At 42.7% G+C, this 26549-nt stretch overlaps 1 protein-coding gene across 1 annotated transcript in view; it reads left to right on the top strand.

Moving 5' to 3' along the window:
- COG5 (component of oligomeric golgi complex 5) overlaps window positions 1-26484 on the top strand; it is a 183358-nt gene extending 156874 nt beyond the window's left edge. The window contains exons 15-22 of the mRNA XM_056340299.1: window positions 1654-1764; window positions 3124-3186; window positions 3981-4084; window positions 5491-5728; window positions 14493-14569; window positions 15071-15197; window positions 15762-15841; window positions 25786-26484. Coding sequence (XP_056196274.1) covers window positions 1654-1764; window positions 3124-3186; window positions 3981-4084; window positions 5491-5728; window positions 14493-14569; window positions 15071-15197; window positions 15762-15841; window positions 25786-25900 — 915 coding nt within the window. The 3' untranslated portion in view covers window positions 25901-26484. The remainder of the gene's footprint in view (window positions 1-1653; window positions 1765-3123; window positions 3187-3980; window positions 4085-5490; window positions 5729-14492; window positions 14570-15070; window positions 15198-15761; window positions 15842-25785) is intronic.
- The last annotated feature ends 65 nt before the right edge of the window (window positions 26485-26549 follow it).

Genomic DNA, 26549 nt, shown 5'->3' with positions numbered 1-26549 from the left:
ATATAGAGTACTTAAACAAGGTGGGGGGAAAAAAGGGTTATTGAGGTCTGGGAGGGTGGTCAGCTGGGTGGACAGGGTGTTTCTCTGCACAGCTGTTTTGTTATTAATTTGTAAAGCTGTAAGTGTGAGAAGCAGAATTCTTTATACGAGTCAGGTGTGTCAAATAGAAATATCAGGAAGGAAACAGAGGTACGTAACCCATGTGGCTGTTCTCATCAGGAAGGCAGGAAGATGCTGAGATGATATATTTGTCAGCTAGTCATTCTGATGTCAAATAATTGAAGATAACATTGGAAAAGATTTTTCCCTCCGCAAAGCCTCAGAAGCCTATTTATCCTGAAATAATCCCTACATTTGAAGGGATTATTTGGGATATGAAGAAAGGGAAATGAACTGATATTGTCAGCATAGTGCTGTGAATAAGTTTGAGTTCCTGTGTGCTTGCAAGAACTTGTCTAAAACTTCATTATCGGTAGTGCTGGCAAATACTAGATGACTTTGCTTGCATGTTGTCTGTGTTTATGCAGAGTGGAAGCTATGGGAACTACAGGAGTAGACTTTCCCCAGGAAAGATTCGCTGCTTCCCATAACATGTTAATTTGTTTCTTCTGTTCTTAAACAATTGTTAGTGTATATTCAGTTTTAGTTTAGGAGCTTTCTGTAGGACCTACAACTGTGTTTAAAGACATGCTTCATGAAAGTCCCTTGATGACTTATTCAATGAGTTGAATATATTTTTACTGAGAGACTTGCGGAGCTAGGCATCTTCTGGAGTTTCCTGGAGGATAATTTTGTATCCTGAAATATAGATAACTAGTCAGATAATTATATCTCAGTATAGCCTTCTATTAATAGCTATTCTTGCTGTAATATTTAGACATACTTCTAGAATTCACATAGCCTTTTGTCAGTTCTTTGTATTTCTGCAGCTTTTGGTGCACAAGAATATTTCTGTTTGTTTCCCAATTACAATTTATTTTATTTTAAATTATAAACATATGCTGTGGTATCCTTATGGGACTGTTCTATAGCTAATTGCTATTTATGTATCACCCTGGAACTTTGGTTTCTGTGGTGATGATAAAAAATGCATGCTTCGTGGAGTTTAAATATGAAGACATGATTTTTTAATTTTTGCTGAAAGATTCATGGATAGAACTCTTTTTAATGACAGGACTAGCAGTTTTGGTCCTTGCAGTTCTGTTTTTCTGTTTATTTACAAGCCACTAATATGTCCAAAGCTATAAGTCATGTATTTGAAGAAACAGAGTCTTTAAGGAGAGGCTTGAATGGTTGTCAGGAGTAAGGACTGGGGCTATACAGAAAAACATACTTTTTTCAGTTCTGCTGGTGCTAGTTTGTACTGCATCCTCAGGTAGGTGACTTCACCTGACTCATAGATGACAACAGCTGAAGTTATGCTGGGACTAGGTATCTCCAAGAGATCTGGGTCTGAGCACTGTCCAAGACAGCAGTCTCTCATGGCATTATCTGGAGATGGAAATCATAGGAATCAAGATAAATTGTTAAATGGAAGAACATTGGTCCTGAAGACCTATGGCTTTCTGCTGTGGTCTAAGTTAACTAGAAAATTGTGGTGATGCACCGTTTAAAGAGTTGCCACTGTTTTAACCATTTCTGCAATCACTGCAGCTGTCTACTCAAGGAGATGCCAGCCAGGTGATCGGACCCCTCACAGAGGGACAGAGGAGGAATGTAGCTGTAGTTAACTCGCTGTACAAACTGCACCAATCAGTTCTGAAGGTAGGCTTCCTCTGGTATTTCTCTTCTTGCCATAATGTCAACTTTGTTGCTGTATTGTAACTATATTCTGCCATTAGCTGATGAGAACTCTGACAAATACAGCCCAGTTTTGGGTTAAGGGCTGCACCATGCTGTGCATTTGTACAACTCTGGGACTTGGCTGGCCCTGGTAAGCACTGCTATGTGACAAATTGTGAATATTAGAAGAGAAGTGAAAGATGTGTTTATGGAGAATAATCACATCTCACAGCCTTGTTTTGTGAGCCTAAACAACTGAACAAACTCTTTTCTGTTTTTTCTTACCAAGTAAGCTCTGGCTTTGTACTGGTCAGCCTGATAGCCCTTGTCTGCATCTGTCCCAGCCCAAACCTACCTTTCTCAGAAGACTGAAAAGGGGAAGGTAAAGGGTGAAATCAAGAAAAGCAGCACCTCACAGATACCTCCATGCATTTTGGCTGTGACCAAAGTCTGGCCTGGAAGAGTTTTCAGGACTAAGCACAGTTACGAGTAATTCCAGTTTACTGGCTTAGTGATGCCAATGGTTACACAGTCTCTGTAAATTAAAACAAACAGCTATACTGGAAGTTGTAGTTAATTGTGTTTAAATCCTAGCCTCATTAGAAAAAAGATCCCGAGTATTCTGACTGTGGGTATGTTTAAAGAATGTTAAAAAATACTAAAAATCCTATAAAATTTGTTTGGAATTTGCAAACAGATGGTAGATCAACTTTTAAGTCTGCTTTCTCTGATGTATTTAGTAATGAACCTCATGTGCCTTAGTGTTGGAGGGAGATCTGGTATGATTCAGTCTTTGAGTTCAGTACTTATCTGGCTTAAAAATACTATTGTGCAGCATGTTCGTAACCGTAAGGAAATCAGTAGAATATTCCTTCAGATTGTTCCTTGACTTTCAGTTCTAATGTCACTGTAGCTGTATATAAACAGCTATTTAACATGTAGTATTATAGCAGTCATAATACTGAGAAAGAACAATTCTTTCAAATATATGCCATAGAGCTGCTTATATAGCTCTCCATAAATTCTATACTTAGCAGTTGGGGGGTACACCACTTATTTTTATTCTGATTCCGTTAAACCTTGAGCTAAATTTCAGCTGAACTCAACTGAATCATTTCTTTGCCAAGACAGAAGCAGAGTCCATAGGGAATTTGAGAGCAAAGGACTGATACTGGTGCGTTGGAAAGTCTTTCTGTATAAAACACATTTGATAGTTATCTGTACCTATGTAAACCACCCATTACTAAGGATAACTTAGTATAGTTCTAAATGAAATGAAATACTATGGATTCTAATAATTTGTTGAATGTTGATGATTAAAAATTACCTTAACATTTTTAGGTCATTACCAATCAGAGCTCGTTTCCAGCAGCTGCTGAGCAAACAGTCACAACTGCCTTAAAGGTAATTGAATGTCCGTGTACTGCAGGGGTGGGGCTGAGCTTTGCTTTGTTTGTTATGCTTAAAATGGGCACTTATTTTCCTAGGTATTATTTTGTGCCAGTATGTGTTAGTCAAAGGTACACAAATATTCTGAAAGATATATTTTGTTGTATCTGTAGCTATATATATATTGTGTGTGCCAAATCACTGCTTGAGTAGCATTTGTATTCAAGAATACTCTTGTAATGGTTGGAACCCAGATGTCATATGACTGTGAAAATAAATTTCTTTCTCTGCAGCATTTACACAGCAATAACTGGATCCTTCATCATCCCCTTACCCCCTAGCCACACACATAAAATTGTAATTTCTATGCTACATGGTGCTTTTCTGTGGGGTGATGTGGATGGCCGTGCAGCGCTCTGTGGGTGACAGCTATCCACATCCCTCCTGCGGTGCAGATCTGGGAGGTTGTGTGCAGGGGAACAAAGGGCAGCTTGTGTGTCTGGGGAGTGAATGGCTGAACAGAGTGTGTACACACAACATGTACGTGTACAAACTGGGAGTGCCAGATAGTTGTGCGTCTTTTTGAAGGAAGGCTTTACACCGAAGTAGTAAACAGCCTTATTTCTGTACTTTACTGGTAAAATCAATTAAGGAGAGGTGTTATCTTAGGTTTTTGACCTTCTATTTAGCAGTTCCTAATGCAGAAAGCACTGTTGAAATGAACTGTTTGTCAAGGTATTTTTGAGGTGTCAAAATGCAAATGCTTCTTTGTTTCCTTACTTCTGTCTTTTTTTCTTATTCTGTTTTAGGCAGTCCATGATCTGATGGGTAGTGCTGTTCAACCGTTACTGAACTCTGTAGGAGATTCAGTAGAAGCTATTATCATCACTATGCACCAGGAAGATTTTTCTGGGTAACTAGAAATATTTTTTAAGTTTAACATTGCTTTAGTAAGACATCCTGCATATGCATAATAGATTATTATTGCCACAGTGTCCTTGGAGCAAGAGCATTTGGTTGAGGAAAAGGCAATGCTTTATGGTCAGTGAACACAGAAAGCAGGATCACACCTATCTATTGAAACAAATTGATCAGGTAGCATCTGTCTTCCTCACTTTTTTTGGGGGTTTCTGGTTTTTGGGTGTGTTTTTTTTTTTTTTTTGCATATCTGTTGAATAAAATTCATTTTAAATAGAAAAATAAAGCCAAGCAGAGGCCATTATTGTGCTTAAAAAATGCCTTTTCCTTTCAAAACTTATTTTTTGGGGGGAGACGGTCTTCAGAACTGTCAGTATTCTTGTTTCTCAAAATAAAGTATGTAACCTGTGATTCAAAATTACCCAGAAATCTTTCTAAAGTATTATCGAATATGAAATGGTTCAAAAATTGTTTTTATTGAAAGCTCAGATTTAGTGTATTATGCTATTTTTCCATAGCATTTTAGTTAAAATTTCCAGTATTCTTTATCTGCAAAGATCTTGAGTCCAATCTATAATTGAGACTTCCTTCCTGAGTGTTATTTTGGTGGTTCTCTCTGTTCTGACATTGCTTATATCATCATCAGATGTCCTGTTTTCTGCCTTGGAAATTCACTGAAAATAGTTTATTTTCAGAGGTGTTTGAAGTTTTCCTTTTTACTTTTCTTTTTAAACAATATTTTATGCTCTCCATCTTTCTTCTGCCACTACCAGCAAAAATACTTCTCTGGGTGGATAAACTGATTCCAGCCAAAGGCTAAGTTTTGTTAGATAGCCTTCCTGAGTCTGGAAAAGCTCTTTTGCCTGACTGATCCAAAGAAAGAGAAAGGTGATGGATTTCTATGCCCTGTAGCTTCTGTTCTGCTTCTGTGATAATTAGATTGACGTTACAATTCTGGTTTTGGAGGAATCTAAGAAGCTAATTGTATACATAGAACAGGTTTGAGATAGGCTAAACTACTAACCCTGCGATATGTGCATGTACTTTCTGATCCATTACTAGAGTTTCAAATCAACAACTGGGACATTTAAATTTAGGGGCTGGATTTGAGGTTTTGGCTCCAAACTGGTGGAGGCTCTGCAAGTTGGGTAGGACTGGGGTGATTACCTTTATCTTGTTAGGATGGGAATGGCTGATAAGAGATTCTTTCTGACTACAGTTTCAGAGAGTGCTACATGCTCTTTTATTTTGAGTAGAAATGAGTCTCTTCGCATGGAAATCCATGCCGTGACTTCGTGGGGTGGGGAAAGAAATTAAAAAGAATCCAGTGGGTTTTGGTTGTGTTTTAAAGATGAATTTAGCTGTCCCCATTTCTTTTTTCTTTTCTCTCTTTTTTTTCAGATCATTATCCGGCTCAGGAAAACCAGATGTCCCTTGTTCTCTGTACATGAAAGAACTACAGGGTTTTATAGCAAGAGTCATGAGCGACTACTTCAGACATTTTGAGTGTTTTGACTTTGTCTTTGATAACACTGAAGCCATGGCTCAAAGAGCAATTGAACTTTTCATTCGCAATGCCAGTCTAATAAGGCCCCTTGGTGAAGGTGGGAAGATGCGGCTTGCAGCAGATTTTGCACAGGTACCCTTTATACTGATTTATGCTTTTTACTGTTAACTTTTGTCCCTATCAAAGTATGAGCAGTTGGTTGTAGAGATTGGTGCATTCCAGTTCTAAACATCCCCTCTGATGAGATACTGTATCCTGAGAAATGCATCTGCTAAGTAGTTGAAGATCCTTTGTCACCGTAAGGCACATTCAGGGGGGTCTGATAGCTTCCTGTCAAGTGACTGTTGCATTTAAATTCATTGACATTTTATCTCACTTGTCTAACCTCTTTGGAACATCCATCATTTGCCACCATTAATTCACTTCATTCTTTCTCTCTCTTCTAATGAAATGGCGTGTCGCTTTCTTAATCGCTTTATATATCACAGTGCCCGCAGTAGTTAATTGCTAACTCAGCTGCCTTGCGCTGTAGGAGACAAGCTAAAGAAATACCAATATCTTGTGGAAGAACTGCCCTTTTGGTAACGGAAGAGCGGTTTTCTTGTGGGATTCTCTTCATGACCTGATTGACTAACTTGCCTCCCAGTTTTACCTAGCTCTTACACTGGACTAAAACACAAAACAAATTGCATGATTAATACCCACTACCAGCCTGCATTATCTGTTGTATTCAAATTTAATTTGTCAATAGTAACACCGTATTATTAACTTGCCAAAGAATACAGGCATCCACTAGATCGGTCTGAGGGTCCCAGTTATTGTTATCCTGGTGGAAATGGGAATTAGCTGTCTGCATACCAAGTGCTGCTTTTGGCTGGTAACTGAGGTGGGAGAAGAAGGCAGCAAGGGAGGAATCACTGCCATCTCTGCTCCTGCTTGTGGCTGCTTTGTATCATTTGCCTGTGAGTTACATACTCCTGAGTAAAGATTTTTTTATTCATTGCTCAAAAGTATCAAATCAGCCTTTAACCACAGACATTAAGGGGAAGCTTTCAGTTGCTTTCAGTGAGAAGGTTCCATTCCCTTCTCTGTTTTGAAGACAATGGCATGAAACTGGAGGGGAAAAAAGGACACTTGACTCCTCTTCTGGAAGAAATATAATTTTTGTAATTTATGCTGCAGTACTAAAGTAAGTCATATAAATTTAGGAAATATCTCATCTGATCTAAGCACCTATTATAATGATACTAAAAATATCACTCATTTATCTTTTTAAAACATTTTTCTCATTCTGACACTGGCTGCCTTTTAAGTGAAAAATGAAGGTATGTTTTCATTTAAATGTAGGGGGATTTGCATGTTCTTCCACACTGTGCTGAGTATAACTCCTGGATGGACAACTGTGTGAAGATGAATGTTCTGATTTCTCTTCTTTTGTACTGTGGAAGAAAAAAAGATAGGTTTTGAGTTTGTTCTTGTCTCCTGCCTTCAACTGTTGCTGTGGCTGGGTGCTGCCTTGTGTTTTTCTCATCTTCACATTACACCATATTTTTTTGGCTTGTTTAAAAATGGGCTTAAGACAGGAACTTTCTGGGTCCAGCCAGCCCCATACAGCCACCTCAGTGCTCACTGTGCCTTTGAGCATCTTTGCACAGAGCTCCTTGGGGTCTCCCAGGCTGCACGGGGGCTGTAGTGTCCAGAATGGCCCGGACACTGTATCTTCTTGCTTGTGATGACAGAAAACAGACTGAAGCATTTTGAACATGGAGGCTGCCTTGTATCTATTTTTTCTGGGGTGTCTCTGCCCCTCCCAAAAACCTGGTGGGTTTTGGGCACATGCCAGTGATGCCAGCTCCTGGTAGCCCCACTGGGGAGGTTGTAGTTGCTCCGACCTGACCAGGAGTCCTGGGCACATTTACTGAAATGCAGCTGTAATCCTGAACAGGACTCATTTCACTTCTGTGCTCCCATTCCTGTGGCACACAGCTTTGTCAAGGAAAAGACTTGATTCTTCCAAAGAGAAGGGGAGGTTGCGGCTGCTTTGGGCTGAGGAGAGCAGGGAGCCAGGTATTTGGTTGGGCCACTGGCTTGATGGGAAGGATAAACTTTTCCAAATGGCCATGAATGCTATGTGCAGAGGTTTTTTCAGTCCCAGAAAGGCACTGCATTGTTGGACTAAAGCCAAACCCGAAGGAAAGGATCTGCCTGGAAAGACTGTGTGTGGAGGAGGACGTTTGTTTATAAACTGTTTTTACTTGTGCTCTGTCTTGTAGAGTCATTTTGAATTTTCTGTGCTCGAAAAGGGTTACATGTTCCTGCTTAATTTGGTGTTTTGGTGTTATTTGCAAGCAAGATTTGGGTAGAAAACTGTCCAGAAGCTTTGGTTAATTTGAGGTTCTATTCTAAACACACATGCAGTAAGTCAAATAATCTTCCATGCATCAGATTTTGGGTACCTCACGTGTTTGTGCACATTACTTTCAGGGCACTCAGAGTTAGAGTTACAGCTGCCTCATACTCAGTGGAACAGCTTTGGCTGAGAGTCATATCTGAAAATTTTTGCGGTGCTCAAGACAACAACTGTCTACACAGAAGGGGAAAAACTGAGGCTTCAAGTTCTCTGCATTGAGAACCAGGTTCAGTGAGGTGCACAACAGCCAATTTTCTTGAGTAAGGCTCAGCTACTTATATAGTTAGGAATTACTGCTGTAATTCTGTTGAATTCTGTCTTATCTTCAGTGCCAGTATTGCATTTTTTTTTTTTGTTGTGCATTACCGGTATTTCAGCAGTCAGACTAGGTGTGTGCTAGTGTGACAGCTGTAAACAGAGGTATGATAGGCTTGCATTATGCCTGAATATCATTAATATGATTTCATGAAGATCAGTGCTTACAGGAATGCAGTAGCATCTCTAAGCCCTAGAAAATGCCTGCAGTGCTGCAAGGTTATTATCCCATACTGTGCTGTTCCTTGGGACTCTTGTTGTTTGAAATATTTCCAGTCTACAGGCTGGATTCACCTCTTTTCTCACTCTCAGTTTTTATGCAGGCAATTGCACAAGATTTCTTTTCAGTTCACTCCTATAAATTCCTGGATCAAATTGTTTTCATTTGGTTTTGTATTTTTAAGGTGAACATAATTCAGTATTCATGTATGTAATACCAAATTTCACTTTTTAATTCAGTACTAGTCAGTCGGAAAAAAATGTTATCCTGGAGGCAAACAAGCCCCGATGTTTTTGCAAAATTTATGTTTCTGGAGAGGAGCAGTTCTTCTCCAAAGGACATTTTAAGTTGCTTGGTATTCAGAGTTGTTACAGCACTTACACTTAGGCACATTTTGGGATTAGTGACTTGTAGTTCAGGCGTTCCTAAAACCCGGTGGAAGTGCTGGACAATGCAGCAAACACTGCACAAAATATAAGCACAATCCATTGAGAAGTTTACTCAGAAGAAACGAGGCATCTACAGTAATATTTGGCATGGAAATTAGTAGTCTGCTACATAAAGTTTGTAAGCTGATACAGGAAGACAGCAGTTTATTAATAGCAAATACAAATCATAAGTGCATTCAAATAAACTAGTCTAGAAATTGCAAAGACTAGGTAATCTTTATGCTTTGTGGCATGAAGGCATGACATGATTTCCCATCTTTTCGTAGTACAGGTGTATGTTTGGAGTGACGTGTAAGGCAAGAGCCACTGTCTGTGCCAAGGACCCCATCTTATGTCATGACTATTTTCAGCCTTGTTGAATGAACTATTTTTATTGGTGCTGTTTGAATTAGTATTGTTCTACATACACCTTCATGTATTTCTTATCAAGGTGTGATTTGTACTTGGGGTTTTTGGCATTCTTCAGGGGTTTTTTGTGTGCAAACACTTTTGATGGGGCATTGTTAACACTACCACCAACTCTTCAAGTCTTTTATCAAGAAATTATTTTTAGAATTTATTTATTTTTACATTTATTTATATTTATAATTTATTATTGATTTTTCCTAGAAAGATGTTTTTACTGTGGAAGTTGACAATGCTAAATTCTAGTGCAGAAGAAATGTTTCTATGCTGGTTAGTCTATGGTCAGAATCTGGTTTCCTGATTCAATATGTCGCATTAAAAAAGGAAGAATATTAGGTGTTTGGATTTTTAAACATGTAAACAGATTTGCTCGTTTTACGAAACATGATGATACAAGTGTGAAAGTGCTTTTTATCATTTTTCCTAAAAAACATCCTTTCAGTCATTTTGGAACTGCTGGATGGGGGAGAAATGAAATTCTGTATCCCTTCAAAGCCAGCTTCTTGCATATAATAGTTCAGAGCTCTTCTGCTCCCTTGCTTGTTAAAGCATTCTCTCCTGGTGAATGGCTAGAAAAAAGCATTTTGAGTTAACATTTAAAAACTTGGAATTCATCTTGGCCAGGAGGAAATGTAATTGCTAAAAATTTAATGTTAAGATTTTCCAGCTGAATAAACAGCTGTTTAGTAATGAGAGATCTTGAAAATACCACAATAGGCACTAAACAATAACTTCACCATGGGGTTTTTCAAAGCACTCTTCAATATATATGCATTATCTTTATCTAGACTATGTATTAACTTCACCCTTGGGTTGCTGAACATAATCCAATTAGAGAAGCTAGCCATGTGATGTATTTTTTACAATATGGCTAGCCAGTGAATAGTTCAACAGATAATTGACCACCTAGCCATGGGCTATGGCAGGGTCATAGGAGAAGAAAAGATTATATAGCCTTCTTGGGCTTAGAGAGCCAGAATTATTGAGGAGAAGCATATGCTGGGAAGGAGTCTGCCACTGTGTTCTGCAAAGCATAGCAAAATAACATGAATAAATAATGGAAAAGCAATAGGTTTTGAAAAAAGTTGGAAGAAACAAGGCAGAGTCATTAGGCCCTGTGTTCTAGCTGCCCCTTCTTTTTCGGCAGGCACGTGCACTTACTACTGCTTCTCCTGGATCCTGTGCTAAGGATTATCTCACTTTAGTCAACCAGCCCTCTGTGGTTGCAAATTACTGCTCAGACACTTGATTTGTCACTGAATTTAACCTGGATGTCTGAATTTTCAAATTTGCAGTTCTGGGAGAGAAATTTGGAAAAGAAACAAAAAAATACTACTTACCCTCTCATATGTAAAGTCCACCCATAGGACATGGCTGTCTGAAAAGCCTTGTGCATATGATGCAAATACTGGCTTGCAGACAGCCAAAAACTTCACCCGACCTGTAAAAGCTCACCAAAACGCTTCGGAAACTATAGATATATATTACAGCAAAAGCTGCTACGGTATAAACATGCTGCATGAATCAACAGCTGATGCAGCTTCAGGTGATGACAGGTAGCAAAACCAAGAAGTGATGTATGCCCAATCCTCTGCCCAATTCCAGCAGCTGCTTTAGCCGAAACGATTCCTCCCCGGCACTTGCTCCAGGGCCAACGGTGCCTGCTGGCACGATGCTCAGTGGAAACACACAGAACCCTGCACAGAGGGCCTGCAGAAAGGAATGTAACAGCAGAAGGATGCTGTGGCATCTCACCGCATCATTGGGCTCGGACAGATAGCTAAAATTCAAGTGAAGAAAACAATCTTGGTTATTATGCAAAGTACAGTGTACAGTTTTTATTGGAGAGACTGCGTTATAACACATAGCAGACTAGTGTTGTAAATTTTTAAAAAAAAGTTTCTGTAGTTTATGTACATTTTTACCACATTAGTTTTCACTCATTCCCACTCTTCATGAGTCAATTTGAGATGGTATAGTATGCTGCAAAGCTTAAAAACAATTTTTTTCTTTGGCAACTAGTACCTCACGAATCAACCATCTGCTGCCATTAAATCTATCTAGTTCTAGCAATACTAATAATTTCCTACAGTGAATAAAGGTTGAGGATGAAGTAATAGAATTTTCCAAAGTAAATTTTATTCTTTAGTACTTAAGACTAAAAATGTTGATTTATGGGAACTGCCAAGTATGTTCAAGAGAAATCATTTGGATTTGTTTTAATAAGGAATTGGTTAAGCTGTAGAAAGTTTCACTTATGTCTTACTACATCATACTATGTTTCAGGAGTGGAACAATCATTTGAAACTTATTAAGCAAAATTATATTTTGCTGTGCTGGGGTTTCTTTCCCCTCATGAGTACAGTTTCATCCATGCATCTCTGTTTCCTCGAGTCAGACCGGCAGTTTGTAGCCTGTATCAAATTCTGTAAAGCACCTAAAAGAATTCCCTTCTCCTTGGTTCTTCACAGCCCACGGCTCCCACCGGAGCTGGGACACCAGCTCCTGCAGGGTATCACTTACTTCCAGCTGCCCCTAGCCAATACTGACGCCTGAAAAGAAGCTCTGGAGAAATCAGTCTTTCTCCCATTTGTTTTTCAGGGTCTGTAGGGTTCTTGCTATCATGCTGCAGCAAAGCCTGCTTAATTAGCTCAGCTTTTTGGCTACTTGTTCCTGATCCTGTGCAACAGACCAGCCTCCTGGCTCCCATACATGCTCAGACGTGCCCTGGGGGATCTGGGGGAACAGCATGCTGAGCTTGCTGTAAGCTTCATGGCGGTTTGGAGTTGGAGCACCTCACTGCAGAAATCCCCAGGGAGAACCTGCCTGTCCTGGGAGCGTACGCTCAGCCTCGCTCCCTGGTGCCAGCAGGTCCAGCCCACAGCACTGCAGCTGACGGCTCCTCCTCAGGCGTGGGGACGATGGCTTCCCGTCTGCGTGCCTTGTGCGCTGTCTGGTGGGTAGCCTGCTTGCCCAGGAACGGCAAAGCTGGCTTGTACATGCTCTTCAGCCCGAGAAACAGGTACCTCTCGTGCCTGCGTGTGGAGGAGGTGACCTAGCCCTCAGGCTGCGAGGGTTACAGAGAGATGGGGCAGGGATCCCACCCAGCCGTAGAGAAGCAGCCAATTCATAGCCTGGAGTAGAAGATCTGGGGGCCAGAAGGGCGGCAGGCAGGAGGGAGCCAGGCTGCAACCCAGGGCTGGAGCATTCGTCTGAAAGCAGAAGACAAAGATCCTTATTTCTGCTTCCTGGATTCTTATTCACTTTTTGCTCCTGTGAATTTCTGCTTAATATAAAATGCAGATTTCAAGTGGCCTGGAAGTGCTGGATGTGGGGCATGTATTCCAGGGTTCGTGGGCTCGGGGAGCAGCTTTGCACTGTGTAGGCTAGCTCCGTGGGGCTTGCCCCATCTCCTTTCAGAGGTGCCCTCCTCTCCTGGTCTGTAGAGGAAGCGTGAGTGCCTGGGTTTGGCCCTCTGGCTTTCCCAGCTTTGTCTGCATGTCGTGTAGGAGGATAGTCCTACAGTGTGACCCACCTGACCTATTTTAGATGGCTCCTGTGGGGAAAGATGCATCACACCCCAGGAGTGGCTGTTTACTGAGTAAGAAGAGAACCTGTAAATGTTGAGATGACTCCCATCCTGCCACCTGCTTTTTAAGATGGGTGCCTGAAGTATATGGCCTTCATTTGCATTAGTTGCTAATTTAATTTCTTCTGGTTTTAGATGAGCTACGGCATCGCAGTTCACCACACCATCTTTCTTGGTTGTGCTGGAACCCCAGCATAGTTAGGTTCTCTCTCGCTGAAGCTGGTGGCCCGGCAGCCAGCTCTGTCTGAGAAAATTCTACAGCTGCAAAGAATAATAGTATTAAAGACTTGACTGTAAATAGTGTCTTATCACAAACACTTAGGAACTCATTCAGCAACGTTACTTAAATGGGAATCGCATTGTATGGTGTTTTTGATCACGTTACTTATTTTAGCTGTAGTTCTTTGAAACTTAGCTTAATTGTGCTTTATGTGAAAATCAAAGTCTGAACAGTCTTTCAAGTTGGGGATTTAAAAAAGTGTATGTGGAGAATAAAACTTGCGTGTCTCTGTTGACTGACATCTCAGGAACGCGAAAAGTAAAGACTTAATCCAAATCTGGCTAAAATGACTTTACCAATGAGGTATTTTGAGTGGTGGTATTTGTGTTAGTGTGCATACTAACTGAAAGTTTGCCATGTAAGGTTCATGTTCAGTCTGGGATCTGGAGGCAAAATTACTCTTTCTCACTTCTGTGTCCTCACTGTTAATGAAGAGCCGGTGACAAAATTTAGTCTCACATGAATGATGCAAAAACCCAAGCAGAAGCTGGCTCTTGTTCGAAAAGGCAGGTGAACTCCAGTGCTTAAAAAACAGATAGTGTTAAAAACAAACAATTGTTAAAAGACAGCTGCTCTAAGTCAGAGACCAAACAGCATGAAAATAAGTATGAAAATAATGCTCTTACTGATGCCTGTGATTCCATGTGACCCTGTGACAATAGGTCCCAGCTGCCTTCTATCCAATCTGTGTAGGTTTTGTGCCCCAGAATTTGGGGCCAAGTGTTCAAGAAGGAATCACTTTAACCTTGTCCTTCACTAAAGGAAAGGATGCCCAGCTGAAATGTGTATGTATTTTTACTGCTTTAGGAGTGGCTTATGGAGTCTGGCCTAGATTTTCTTTCTTCCCAGGCTGCAGTCAGATTTTTGGGGTATTGACATAAGTGTTTCATCAGAAAACTCATCACCAACAAAATAAACCTACTGCGAGAAATAAAGCTTCAGTCACAGAAAGCTCACAAGACCCCATCTGTTCTTAACCAGAGACTGCCACTGTGGTTGGGATGCCATGGGATGCGACATGGGATGTTGCCAAGAACAGGGAAAAAGTCTTGGCTCGGGCACTGCGGTATGACGGGAAAGGATAGCTTCTTGTCTCAAACTCAGCCACCAGCGAGAAGTCGGTGACTTGGTCTGCAAGTCTGGATTATTGCTTAAAGGCAGGCTACTTCAATACCAAGTTTTATATTTTTGGAAAATGTATTTCACATTAAAATGTTTGGTTTTATAGATGGAGTTAGCAGTAGCACCGCTGTGTCGGCGAGTCTCTGACCTAGGAAAATGTTACAGGCAGCTGAGGTCGTTCAGGTGAGTTGCAGTCACAGGAACTTGCAATTGGCAGTCTGACCGAACTGTACTGCAGAACTGTTTTTTACCTCGTGTTACTTCTGATTGAACTGAGAGCTTTTTTGGCAACACCCACCTGCAAATTAGAAATAGATTAAAGTTCTTTTAAATTTTATGCAGAGAATAACTATGATTTAAAAAAATCTTTGTCATGCAAATGTTGGCCAAATTGTACTTTTTTGTGTTGCTTTCAGTGCAACTTCTGTATGACAGTGAGTTCTATAGTTACCTTAAGTGTTTTCACTGAAATATAAAATGTAGAGTCCTGTGTTGTTTAATTACCTTAGGCAATTTTTATAATTTTTTACAAACTGAACCTGTGTTGAAAACATAAGATGCAGACTAATGGAAGAAAATGAGCTGATTCTATCCTAACACAATATTGCCACCTTATAGCCGTTTTTCTAATGCATAAGATAAGATTTTTCTTTCTTTCACAAGTATATTGTTACCTTTTTCCAGACCACTGCTGTTCCAGACCAGTGAGCATATTGCCAGTAGCCCAGCTCTGGGAGAGGTTATTCCGTTCAGCATTATTCTTCAGTTCTTATTTACAAGAGCACCACCAGAGTTAAAATCACCCTTTCAGGTAACAAGATCAACCTGTCTTTCCTTTTGAAACGTCCTAAGGGAGGAGGAATTAAAATTGTAGTTTGCCCTAGTTATTTTAGTTTAAAAATATTCAAGCCCATACTTTATGTGATTTGATGGCCTTTGTTTTTGTTGTGGTAAAGGTGTTACAGTCACTGAATTCATATTTTGCTTAATTAACAGTAGGAAGAGAATAAGCTGATTTAAAATAGACTCTCAATTCTTTAACATTCCGTCAGCTCATAGAAGAAATTGCAGGTCTTATCCCAGACTGCAAATAGCCTGGATCCTGCTTATGTAAGATGCAGGAAATCTAGATTCAAACCCCCGTCAGAACTGGGCAAACAGCTGATGCAGGAGATCATCTTGGAGCTTCCAAATCATGTATTGGACTGTTTCTGTTAATTGACTCCACCTCCTTAACTCATTCTGCATCACTGTAGTATTAAGAGAGTCTCATGTGGCCTTCATTTATGTCATCTTTGATTCTGAAATTGGTGTGTGTGGTTTCTTTTTCACGTTCATGTGTAACTGGTGCTTGTTTTGTCTTTCTCTGCATCAGAGAGCCGAGTGGTCCATTGCCCGCTACTCCCAATGGCTTGATGATCATCCATCTGAAAAAGACAGGCTTGCTCTCATACGGTAAATGCTTTTTTCTTCTCTACATTCATGATAATGGAGCAGTAACTTAGTCCTGCACACCAGGACAAGTCTTGAAAGGTAAAAAAATGTGCTATAGGAGGTGTATCATAAATACCATTACCCTTTCTCCGCTCATGGGATAAGTTGCGGAATGGCAGAATAGGTAAACTGAACGCTCCCCTTTACCCTCTGTGCCCAAACCCTCCAATGCCTTTGGAAGGAGCACATAATCCTCTTGCAAAAGAAAGAAATGATGCACAGTGATGACTTAAATTAATACTGTGTTTTAGCAAAACTGCCTCTCTCAACTGTTGGAAAGTCAAGGCTGTAGCTGGCCTGTCTTCTGTATCAGGAAAGAGAAGCTTTGGAAGCTTAAGCAATGAAAATGTAGGTAGGAATTTAAAAATGGAAGACCCTTGTTACAGTCCTGTGATGTTATTCTTCAGGAAATCAGCCCAAGATCTTTAGGAAGTGATAATTATGTCAGATCTTTAACATATTCCTAGGGTAGATGACTACAGCTAAATGCTATTTTGCATCTTGAAATGTTAGGAAAAGTTACGAAGAGACTTGTTTCATAAAACAAGCAGATATTTGAAGTATGTTAGAGACAACAGATGTGTTGTATGAACATGAGAGAGCCAGCCTGAGGACGCTCAGGATTCAAGGCTCAGGTGATCGTTTGGCTCGTAATGCCCTAGTTTTCCAGACTTCTCAGTGTCCTGTCCTGAGCTCAGTGTCACCCACTCCACTGGCACGGGAAAGGTTGTCACGCTTAGCTGCATGAGGCTTGATCTGGCCTGCGAGCCAACTCTGTCCTTGAACTTCTGCGCGTGAATGTTGCCAGCTTTTTGTGAAATCATAGAAGCTGACTTTTAAGTTCCAGCCAGCAGTGATTGTGCTTGAGAAATGCACCGTTATCTGTCCACACTTTTAAAGCAGCCAGAAGTGTCTGCAGCAAATATTTACAGTTCTTGACGCTGATAGCACCATACAGTCCGGTGTAGTGCTTGGGCCAATTAAGGAAATACTAGTTGATCGCCAGTACATGTTAGTAGGATTTATTTCCAGAATACTAAACCACAAACTGTGTCTCTTCAGATGTGTATTAAAAGAGTATTTTTTGAAAATCATACATGTTGTTAGTCTAGTTTGGCTACAAAACTAGGTTTTCTTGATTCTCAAGACATGACATCTTGAATTACAGGGGAATGCATAATTGGTGTAGGGCTAATACAGCTGTATATGTAACTTAGTTATGAGTATTTTGATTGTCATTTCTGTCCTGATAGTACTGGCAAAACTGACAGTGTTGAATTTCAGAGATGCAGGGAAAGCCAAGAATGCAAACTGTTTGAGAACTGATGGGATTTTATTCTCTTCAGTCCTTTTTCACAAATTTGAAAATGCCATCCTTAAACTACAGCACATTTTTGGTTTTTTTCTTGCAATTAGATTTCATCCAGACTGATTCAGTTAATGAGCTTGCTGCTGGTCATGTTCAGACACTGATAAATTGCTCTGACCACAGAGGTATTAAGGGACAAGCCTTGCGACAAGGCTTTTAGGCAGAGTGAGTGTCATCCTTTAGACCGTGGTGGTAGTGTAGCTGGAATACTTTAAGCTTTTCATTTCAATCCTTTCACTGAATCCTTTATTCATTTTGCATGAGATACCATTAGTAAAATATTTTAACTTTTTAATCTCAAGAATGTGCTGCTGCAAGGTTACCACTTGAGCATTTCACAGTGAGACTGTGGTCCTTGTGCTTTTGGAGTGCTTGGACTTGCTCAGACACGCATGCTCCCAGGGCATGGAGAGGGCGGCTTTGAAGATCTGCCCTCCCCAAAGGCCTCTGTTGGCGCTCCAGTTGGCGCTCCAGTGGATCTTCCCTACTCTTGGTACCGGAGCGAGGCTTGACTGCCTCTCCATCCATCCCCGGGCCCGCCGCTTGCAGGCATCACTCGTGCAGCTGGGCATGAATGAGCTACGCTGGATTTGCCAAGCAGACTCTTCCCTCGGGGTGGTTTGTTGTCAGCTCGTGTGGCACCGCATGTCTGGGAGCAAAGAGTGGGGTCTAGCTGAGCAGTGCTTGAACGCAGTGAGTGAAGGGGATGGTGCTCCTTCGCTGACGCTCGTAACCTCTGTAGGCATTGCTGTATGCATTCACCTTTTTATCATCTTCTCTCATGCCTGTCAGTCATAAATAACCTAAATAGGCCAGTTATCCATACATAAGGCAGGCAAGCAATTGTCAGTCACTAGTATGACCATGTTTCACTCATATTTTCTTTAATACTCAATCGGAAGATTTCTGAGCATCCTCTTCATGCGTCATATATGAACCCAAGTTGAACTACAGGCGTCTTGCTCATTTGTCTTTTGTCAGTCACCCTCTTCCAGCTTTTTCCGCCTGTAGTTGTTCAGCTGTGCTAATTGAACCTCGGATATTTTGAGCCTTCAGATCTCTGCATTGGCCTCCATCAAGAAATTATCTTTACATTTGCTGCAACCTTGCATATGGTAATTTTCTGCAACTTCCCTGTGTAACGACTGTGCCATTACTCTAGGGACCTGCTGCTTAGATATTAATTTACTTGTGTTATCAGAATCCTTACAGCTTCATATTAAAGCTAATTGGAGTGCTGCTTCTTCTCTGCAGATCTTAAATGCTTCATGTACAATGTGGTGTTAATGTTATGAATTAGTAGCTTGTATTCAGCGTGAGGGGTGGGATTTACCTGGCCGGAGGTGTATTAGCTGGGCTCCCTTTATAGTCAGCAGAGAGAAACAGGCGCTGCTGGGGCTGATTCGTCTCATCCTGAAGTAGGTGCCTAAAATAGGTCAGTTGCATTGTGTCCTGAAAGCTCCATTTTCTCTGCTCAGTGAAGGGAGCGTGGGCTGGGACACAGGAGCTCTCTCAGGCAGACAGCTGCCCTGCAGGCATTTAAAGTTAGGTGAGATGACCCTGCTGCAGGCATCCTCCCTGAGCCGAGCGAGCGGGATGCTGTTGAAAGGAGCTCCTCTCTAACTGGCCAGGGCGCTTTTTGTCTTTTTCAATTAAGTTTGAACGCTCAACCTCTCTTCCGTAAAAGAAACCCTGTGAGACGTGGCAGGATCTGAGCCAGCCCGAAGGACGGTTCATCCTCTCAAGGGCCAAATTCTTACCTTTCCCATTAGAGTGGGTGTAAACTCTCCTTATTCAAGCTCACCCTTGCTGGAGCAGGGTTGAAAGCCAGGCGCAGTGAAGGGTTCATTTTCATAACGAGCTGATGTGCTGAGCCAGAGAGCAGCTCCGACCGCTAACCTGCCAGGGGGCAGGGACAAACGCCAGCTTGGGGACCACCACGAAAGCCCCATCTGTGCGTTAGGTTCAGTCTCGCTAGGCGCAGCAGCGTGACAGCTTTGCTGCAAGCAGCATTGCTGTGCTCGGTCCAGGCAAGCAGCAGCCGGGCGGCGCGGCTGGAGGGCTGCCCTGCGCTGGCCCGGCGCCTCCCAGCACTCCCAGGCCAGCACCAGGCCGTTCATAAAAGCCCGCGGCGTCGGTGATGCTTGCCTGACAATGCACGGCTCCTGTGATGTCTTTATTGTGCAACCTGCAACGAACTGGAGATGTCTCTCGCTGACGGGTTGCCCTGTGGATGATGCCGTTGAGGTTCTACTGTTGGGGGGTACCCTAACTTTTCTAGCAGTCGGTTCCATAGGTCTGGTGTCAGACAGGTCTGCTCCTACACAGCGTAATTGTCTCTTTTCCTCTTTGCCCTGAAGTTTGCAAGGCAAACAGACTTTTAACAAAGTACTCGAGAAAAGCCCGGCCCTGCTGGTGGATCAGGACCTGGGTGCACAGGGTGCTACCCTGCTACTGAACAGAACGACAGGCCCTGCCTCTTCTGAAGTTTACAATTCTTGTAAATTCTTGTAAATCTGGTTCCGTCTGACCAAGGCAGAGCCCAGGAGGGTAGCTGCTAGTTTTCACAATTCTGTATAAAATTAACTAATTAATTAGAGTAATTCTAAATGATATGTGTTAAGATCTCTTTAAGAACGACAACCCAAATCATAGACTTTTCTTTTTTTTTTCTTTCAACTGTAGATATAAATCTTCATGGGTTGAAATAACATTTTAAAAAAGAACTATCTGGGTCTTATATAATCAGCTTGTCCTGATTTCCAAGAAAGCTCATGTTTTTTGCTCAAGCAAGTGAAGTAATTTAATAAGTGCTTTAAAATCCTTTTCCTTATGTGGGAGGGCATCTTAAACCTAGATTTTTTTCCCCGTACTTCTTATGGCATTTTTAATGAAGCATTAATATATGCAGAACATCCCACCAACCCTCTTTCCATAGCTCTCTTTTACAAACAATATTTGTAATGTATACATAGCTTGTCTTTTAAAATAGAAACAGATTGCTGAACAGGTTTTATGTCCTTTATTAGACTGGAAGATGCTGAATTTAGGGCATTATTTAGTCTAATCCCTTCAAGAGTATGTTTTGTATATTACATAAACAGGGTTTCTTCCATCTTCTTAAACATCGGTAATATAACTATAAATTACATCTTTTTATATGACAACAGCTGTGATCTCTTCTGTGCTGGAGACTTGATGATACTGCTTTCACCCATGATGCCATTTATTTTTCCATTACTACTTCTGTACTAGTGTTTTTACAGTGTCCTCTACAGGAGCAAGCCTACTTTTTTTTAAGACGAGATTTTAATAGTGAACCGGTGCATCTGAACTGAATATCTGTACTGCCAGCATAGTTTACAAAGGCTTGTTTGAGCTAGGACTGGTAAAGTTCACAAAATGTTATCATAAAATCTGCATTTAAATTGTTAACAAAGCTACTAAGCTCATTTATCTCCCAAAGTAAAGTACACTCACGTAGCATCTCAGCAGCTTCAGTGAAGCAGATTGTCACAAGCTGCCCGGCTCAGGCAGCCTGAGCTGGAAGTGGCTTCACGCAGCAGCAACCACCTTGCTGTGCCATAAGCAGCTTCCTGCACCGTCCATGTTCCTGGATGTTGCAGTCAGGAAATCCCACCCTTAAGACTTAGTAATTGTCTTCAAAGAAACAAAATTCCTGTCCAAAATGTACTTCTGCAATCAATCACATCTATTTTTGTGACTGTTGATGCTTTTGGTTCCCCTCCCAGCCCGTGCCTCCCTTGCTCTCTGAAGCAACCTCCCCGTTATTCTCTGGACTTCAGCCATCCTTTCTCCCTGGATTCATGATTTCTGCCATTTCGTTACCTTCCATCACCAGGAATGCTGTTCCCAAACAGGCTTTCTGGCCTGTCGCCATCGTGTCATTACCACAGGCAGCAATGCAGAAGAGAGTTTCCTGAGCTGATCAGAGCTTGACCATGATGATGAGCCGTTCCATGGTCACCACGCAGGGTATGGAGCTCCTGGTGGCTGTGGCTGCCTCTTGGCTGCCAGCCTTTAGCAGCTGCAGCAGCTTTTCATCCTGTCAGTCAGCGTGAGGCCCCTGGGGCAGCTTTATTACAGCCGCCCAGGTGGGAAGCAGACTGCTGCTCCGCCTTGACAGCTCCGTGAAGCGGGTAGTTCTCCAGGCCGGTTCTGCTCCAGAGGTGCCCGTGTCCTCTGTTTGGTGGTAGATGTTTCTCTATGACTTGTTCATTCTCTTGGCACTGCAGTTCCTGTCGGTGTTTCCCCCAGGTTTACAGTGAAATCCCCACCAACGGGAGATGTGACATTTGTAAAACAACCTTCACGAGCTAAAGGCTGACAAGTCAAGTGAGCCTAACATAAATGTTAAGGTTGATGAGAAGCTGGTGCTCACCCTGCCTTTGTCATTAGCCAAACTCTTACTGTCTGAGAAGAACCAAGCTTTTGGTTTAGCATTTCAGGTAAAATTATTATTAATTGCATTTTAACATTCAACTTTAGAGCATTTAAGCAGTTGTTTTGGAGACGGAAGCATGGGACGTGAGAAAATAGTGAATGCATTTAGAGTATTGAGAAAGATGTTATTTGCATTGTGAAATATAAAGCTGTACAAGGTCTGTTTTAGAAAAATGCCTAAGAATTCACCTTACAGTATTGATGGAGTAGTAATTATTGGTTGTCTTTTGAGCAGAAAAGAGAGTTACATTGCTCCTGGGTTGGTCATATTGATGAATTTGGATTCTGTCTCTTTGAAACGACCCAAGCAAAGCCATGGTAAAAGAGCGAGCACAGGTGAAGAGAGCTGACCAAGATCAGCTTCTGTTGGCTGTAGGTCTCTGCTGGGAAGGAGGAGGGTCTGGGCAGTTCTAAGGCTGCCAAACAATTTGCCGAGTTCCTTTTAGCTGCTTTTTGAGTCGTAAGAGGACAGTGGCTGCCACTGATGGAGTTGGTTTTGCCAGCTAAATCAGATTCTTTTGAGGCAGGAGAGAAAGAAAAAAGATAAAAGCTGCTGGAAGGTGTGACAGCAGGGCTCTTTAATACTGTGTGGGGCACTTAGTGTGGCCTAAATCTCATTCCCTCTTGTCTGATCTGCTGGGAATAACTGTCTGGCTATGGATTATTGAGGGCTGACACTGAGTGGTTTTGGATGCTGCTTTTAAGGTAAAGCTTCTCCCTTTCATCTGAAGGGATCTGGTTATCTCTGTCATCTTTTTCAAGGGCTTTATCTCCTTGCTTTGAAAAAGTCAGAAAGGGATGGCAGTGTTACCATCCGGACAATGATGCCAACCCACAACTTCATCAAGAGGTGTCAGAGCTTTCTAAGTTAAGCAGGTCAATATGTTTCTTTTTTCTATTTTCAGTTTTTGATGACTTCTAAAAACTAATTGGGCCCAGCAAACTTTGGGGAGGGTATAGAGGACAAGACAGGGACACTGGTGAGTGGAAGGGAAGAGATTCAGCAAGATGAATGACAGTTACAGTAAGAAAACTGTCCCAGGAGTTTCTCAACTGTTATTTTTAATAGAAGATTCTTTGTAGAAAAAATTCTTTGTAGAAGGTAATGAACGTCTTACATGTTCAGCAGCTAGTGCTGACCAGAGCACTTGAGTGCTGACCTGAGTGGAAATGTGAGATACGGGACTTCTGAGGCATCTTCCCTCATCATGATGGGATCCTTGACCCTTCCCTGCCTGCATCTCCCACCTGCTGCTCGGTCTGCTTCTCCCCTGTTTGCCCCTCATAGCCATGAGAGGTCAGTTTATCCAAAAAGTGCAGTTACTGCTGCCCCTCTCCCCCAGTCTCACTTCTTCTTTTTAAACCATGGGATTTAAAACTCACCTGCAAATGTGCCTGATCTCTCTGCAGTCCGAGTCGCACCAAAGCACTTTGTGGCTGCAGCAAGCCATTTTCCAGTTGTTACTTCTTTCCCTGTAGGCCCCGTGCTGCCCTCCGGAGACCCTGGGAAGAACAGGCAGAAGGTTCTCGGGGAGCTGACCCGGTGCAAAAAGTCAGCTTCATTATGGCCAGATGAGAGAAATCTTCTTTCCCTGCCTCTCTGGCTGTAACAGGGGATAGCTTTTCTCTTGGTGTTTGTTGATGTGCAAAAAATGCAAAGCGGCTCTTCAGAGTGTGTTGGCACCTGGTGTGGGTCCCTCGGCAGTAACTCACTATTCAGGTACAAACACTGAAGAGCTCTCAAGGGCACCTGGGACTGTTTTGTGCTCAGTCACTGCGTTCTTCTGAAGCCTCTCAACGCACCGATCGTCCGGCCCATCCTCCTTTTGCATCCCCTCAGTCTCAGGCAGCGCGCCCTGGGCTTCAGCAAAGAGGGAACGCGAAGTCCAGCTGCCCTGCCTAGGGGTGGCAGGAGCTGTGCCGGGGGGGGCGGGGGGGGGCAGCACCTTGTGCCTGCGCTGTGCCGTTCTCATCCTGTGCTCAGAAGAGCTGCCTTGGGTCCGTCCCTTGGTTGCCCAGCTGCTCGCTTCTCTCACACGGCCAAACTCCATTAGCGACGCGTGTGCGCACGTGCTGTTTGTGGACCCCCAGCTCCTCCGCTTGCCCCCCGGCTGTGTGGCTTCGCGGGGGGTGAGGGGCGCTGGCAGAGCGGCTGCAGCCACTGTCACTGGCTTCTTGGAACCCAGAGCTGACTCCTCTCTCCAGCAAACTGAAGGCTCTTGGCCTCAGGACCATCTCCCACTTGTTAATACACGAACTTTGATGGAGATTCCCAGCAACGCTCCAATATGGGGGGGTTCTAGTTTCCATTTAGGAAGCTCAGAGCCCCTTGCTGGTTTACTTGCAGGCAGCAAAGTGTATTACAACCCCGCTTCTTCCTACCCTCGCTTCTGCTTTGCCAGGTTTGGTGGGCTCAGCTGCAGCTTCCCCGTGTTGCAGCATCACACGGGGATCTCGGCCTCTCCTCCCTCATCACCCCCGTTCCAGGAGGAGACTGCGCGTGTGAAACGGGCTGAGCCCCGCTGTTGTGTTTTCCTTAAGCCTAATTAACTGCCTCACTGCTCATCAGCTCCGGCTGCCAGCAGGCACGTCGGGGGTCGCAGTGCTGCCTTCGGGCCCCTGAACTCGAAGCGGGACCACAGTATCTCGCCGCGAGCGCGTCTGTTGGAACCAGCCGTGAACATAAACGCAGCCCCAGCCCGCCACCCCGCCACGCCACGGCAGCTCATGGGTAGTTAGTTACAGGCCCTGCCCTGCAGCTGCTGTTACCATCTCCCTCAGCCCTGTGCTCCCCCCGCACCAGCTGTGCACGACACCCGCCGGCCTTCCCCCAGTGGAACCGGGAACGTTCCTGCCACGCTACCGGAGCCCTCCCTGGCAGAGCAGCCGTGCTGGCGTGCCCTGTGCTGCCGTGAAGGCAGGCGGGAGCCAAGCGCCAGCCCGCTGCCCCACACAGGGACCGTTCCAGCTCTGCTGCGCGGGTGGCGGCAGCAGGACCCCGTCCTCCGGGACGGTGCCTGGGTACAGGCAGGAGGGGCCACAGCCTGTACTGGTGCTGCAACAGCCACCAGCCAGAAGAGGAACAGCCATGTACGGGGAGCTTGGTCCCCACTTGAAATGGGGTGCTGTTTGCGTGCACGTTTCCTTAAATGTCGGAGTTTTGCTGCAAATAGCACTAATGGAACATAATTATAAACAAGTTTTAGGAGGAAACCCCCAAGATCATTGTATCTATTAAATAAAGAACCAGGAGAGAGGAAATGGAGAGGAAAATCAGATTACAAGGTGTATTTAAAACTACGGCAAAACCAGCCTGGGCTAGTTAATGAACTATTAAGCCAGAATCTGAACAGATCAGTGTTTACAAAGTCTTTGCTTTACAGATACGCTGGCACTCAGTACCATTTACTACAATCGCTGGATGAAAGGTGGCCCTCTGTTGTACAGCAAGTTAAATTACATTAAATTACACCATCACCATTTCCCACTTTAGCTTTGAAATGCCTGTATTTGTGCAGCTTACACAAGACTTACTTCTGTGTGCAACATGCTACAAGAAAAACACCACAAAGACGCCGAAGCACACACGTACACTGTGAGTTAGCGCAGCGTTTCCCCAAGGACAGCGGTTCAAAAGACTTAGCCAGGAAATCACCTCAGGGCAGCTCAGTTGTTCACCAGTGCCCCAGTTTTCATTCTGCAAGTTGTACTTAGCGTCTGCAGCAGCTGGAGTCTATTCTTTCCATTTCTAAAGGTTACCAGTGCAGCAACGTGCCCGAGTCTGTGCGTCAGAGCTGTCATTTCAAGCCATCTGCAACATGCTGCCGCTGCTTATTTAAATGTTAACTTTTCCGCTCCTCAAAACATGCAAGAAATGAAAATCATGAAACAATTACGTAGAGCTTTGTAAAGACTTTTCTGCCCACCTCCTTCCACAAAGACACGCAAGAGCATCTGAGGAAAATTCTGTAGCGGGGAACAGTGTCAGTTAATCTCAGGTGCAGATCCTGCACTTGCAGTGCTTGTATGCTCTTTAATTCCTTTAGCTACTTTATTATTTTTTTTTCCTTAGTGGTGCACTGGAAGCTTACGTTCAGTCAGTAAGAACAAGAGAAGGAAAGGAGTTTGCAACAGTCTATCCCATAATGGTTCAGCTGCTGCAGAAAGCAATGTCAACCCTTCAGTGAACATACCTGGACAACTCTCTCAAACAGGGAATGGACAGCAACACAGTCACGGGGCTTTGGTACCACACCAGTACTTAGGGTTCATGCAAATTACTCCCAAGTACATAAGCTTTACAATTAATGTGTTTACTTACTTCACTGGCGAAACCTCCATCTTCTTGCTTTACGTTCGCATTGTAGGAACTTATTTATACACAAATAAGGAAATTGTATAATTTTTATGTGCTCTAAGTCTGCATCTAATAAAATTGAATCACTTCAGCATTCCTTTTGAATTTAGAAAGGTATAAAATTAGAACGTACTCAAATATTACAGTATAATTGCTGAATATCTCAATAAGGAAGTAGCTCTTTTCCTATAGTTTTAAACAGTTGGATACATTTTAGGCTTTTTGAGAAGACTATTCTAGCCTTTCAAAAGTACTATCAGTTCCCATCTAAAAATCACTGATTTTAACACAAGGAAAAATATTTATAAGTAATGTAAATGATTCTCTATTGCGCTTCTGTTTGCTTTGGAATAACTTACATTGATTTCAGCTCCTCTTTTGTTTAAACTGTAATAAAGAACATTGACTATCCAATCCTATCAGCATTTGAAATTCTTCAGCAACTTCCTAACTGCAAAGCATCAATACATACCTCAAAT

Source organism: Falco biarmicus, chromosome 5 (genome assembly GCF_023638135.1).
Source record: "Falco biarmicus isolate bFalBia1 chromosome 5, bFalBia1.pri, whole genome shotgun sequence".
In the NCBI taxonomy this organism is placed as follows: domain Eukaryota; kingdom Metazoa; phylum Chordata; class Aves; order Falconiformes; family Falconidae; genus Falco; species Falco biarmicus.
Note: the sequence above shows the minus strand (reverse complement) of the source record. Positions and strands in the feature narration are given on the sequence as shown.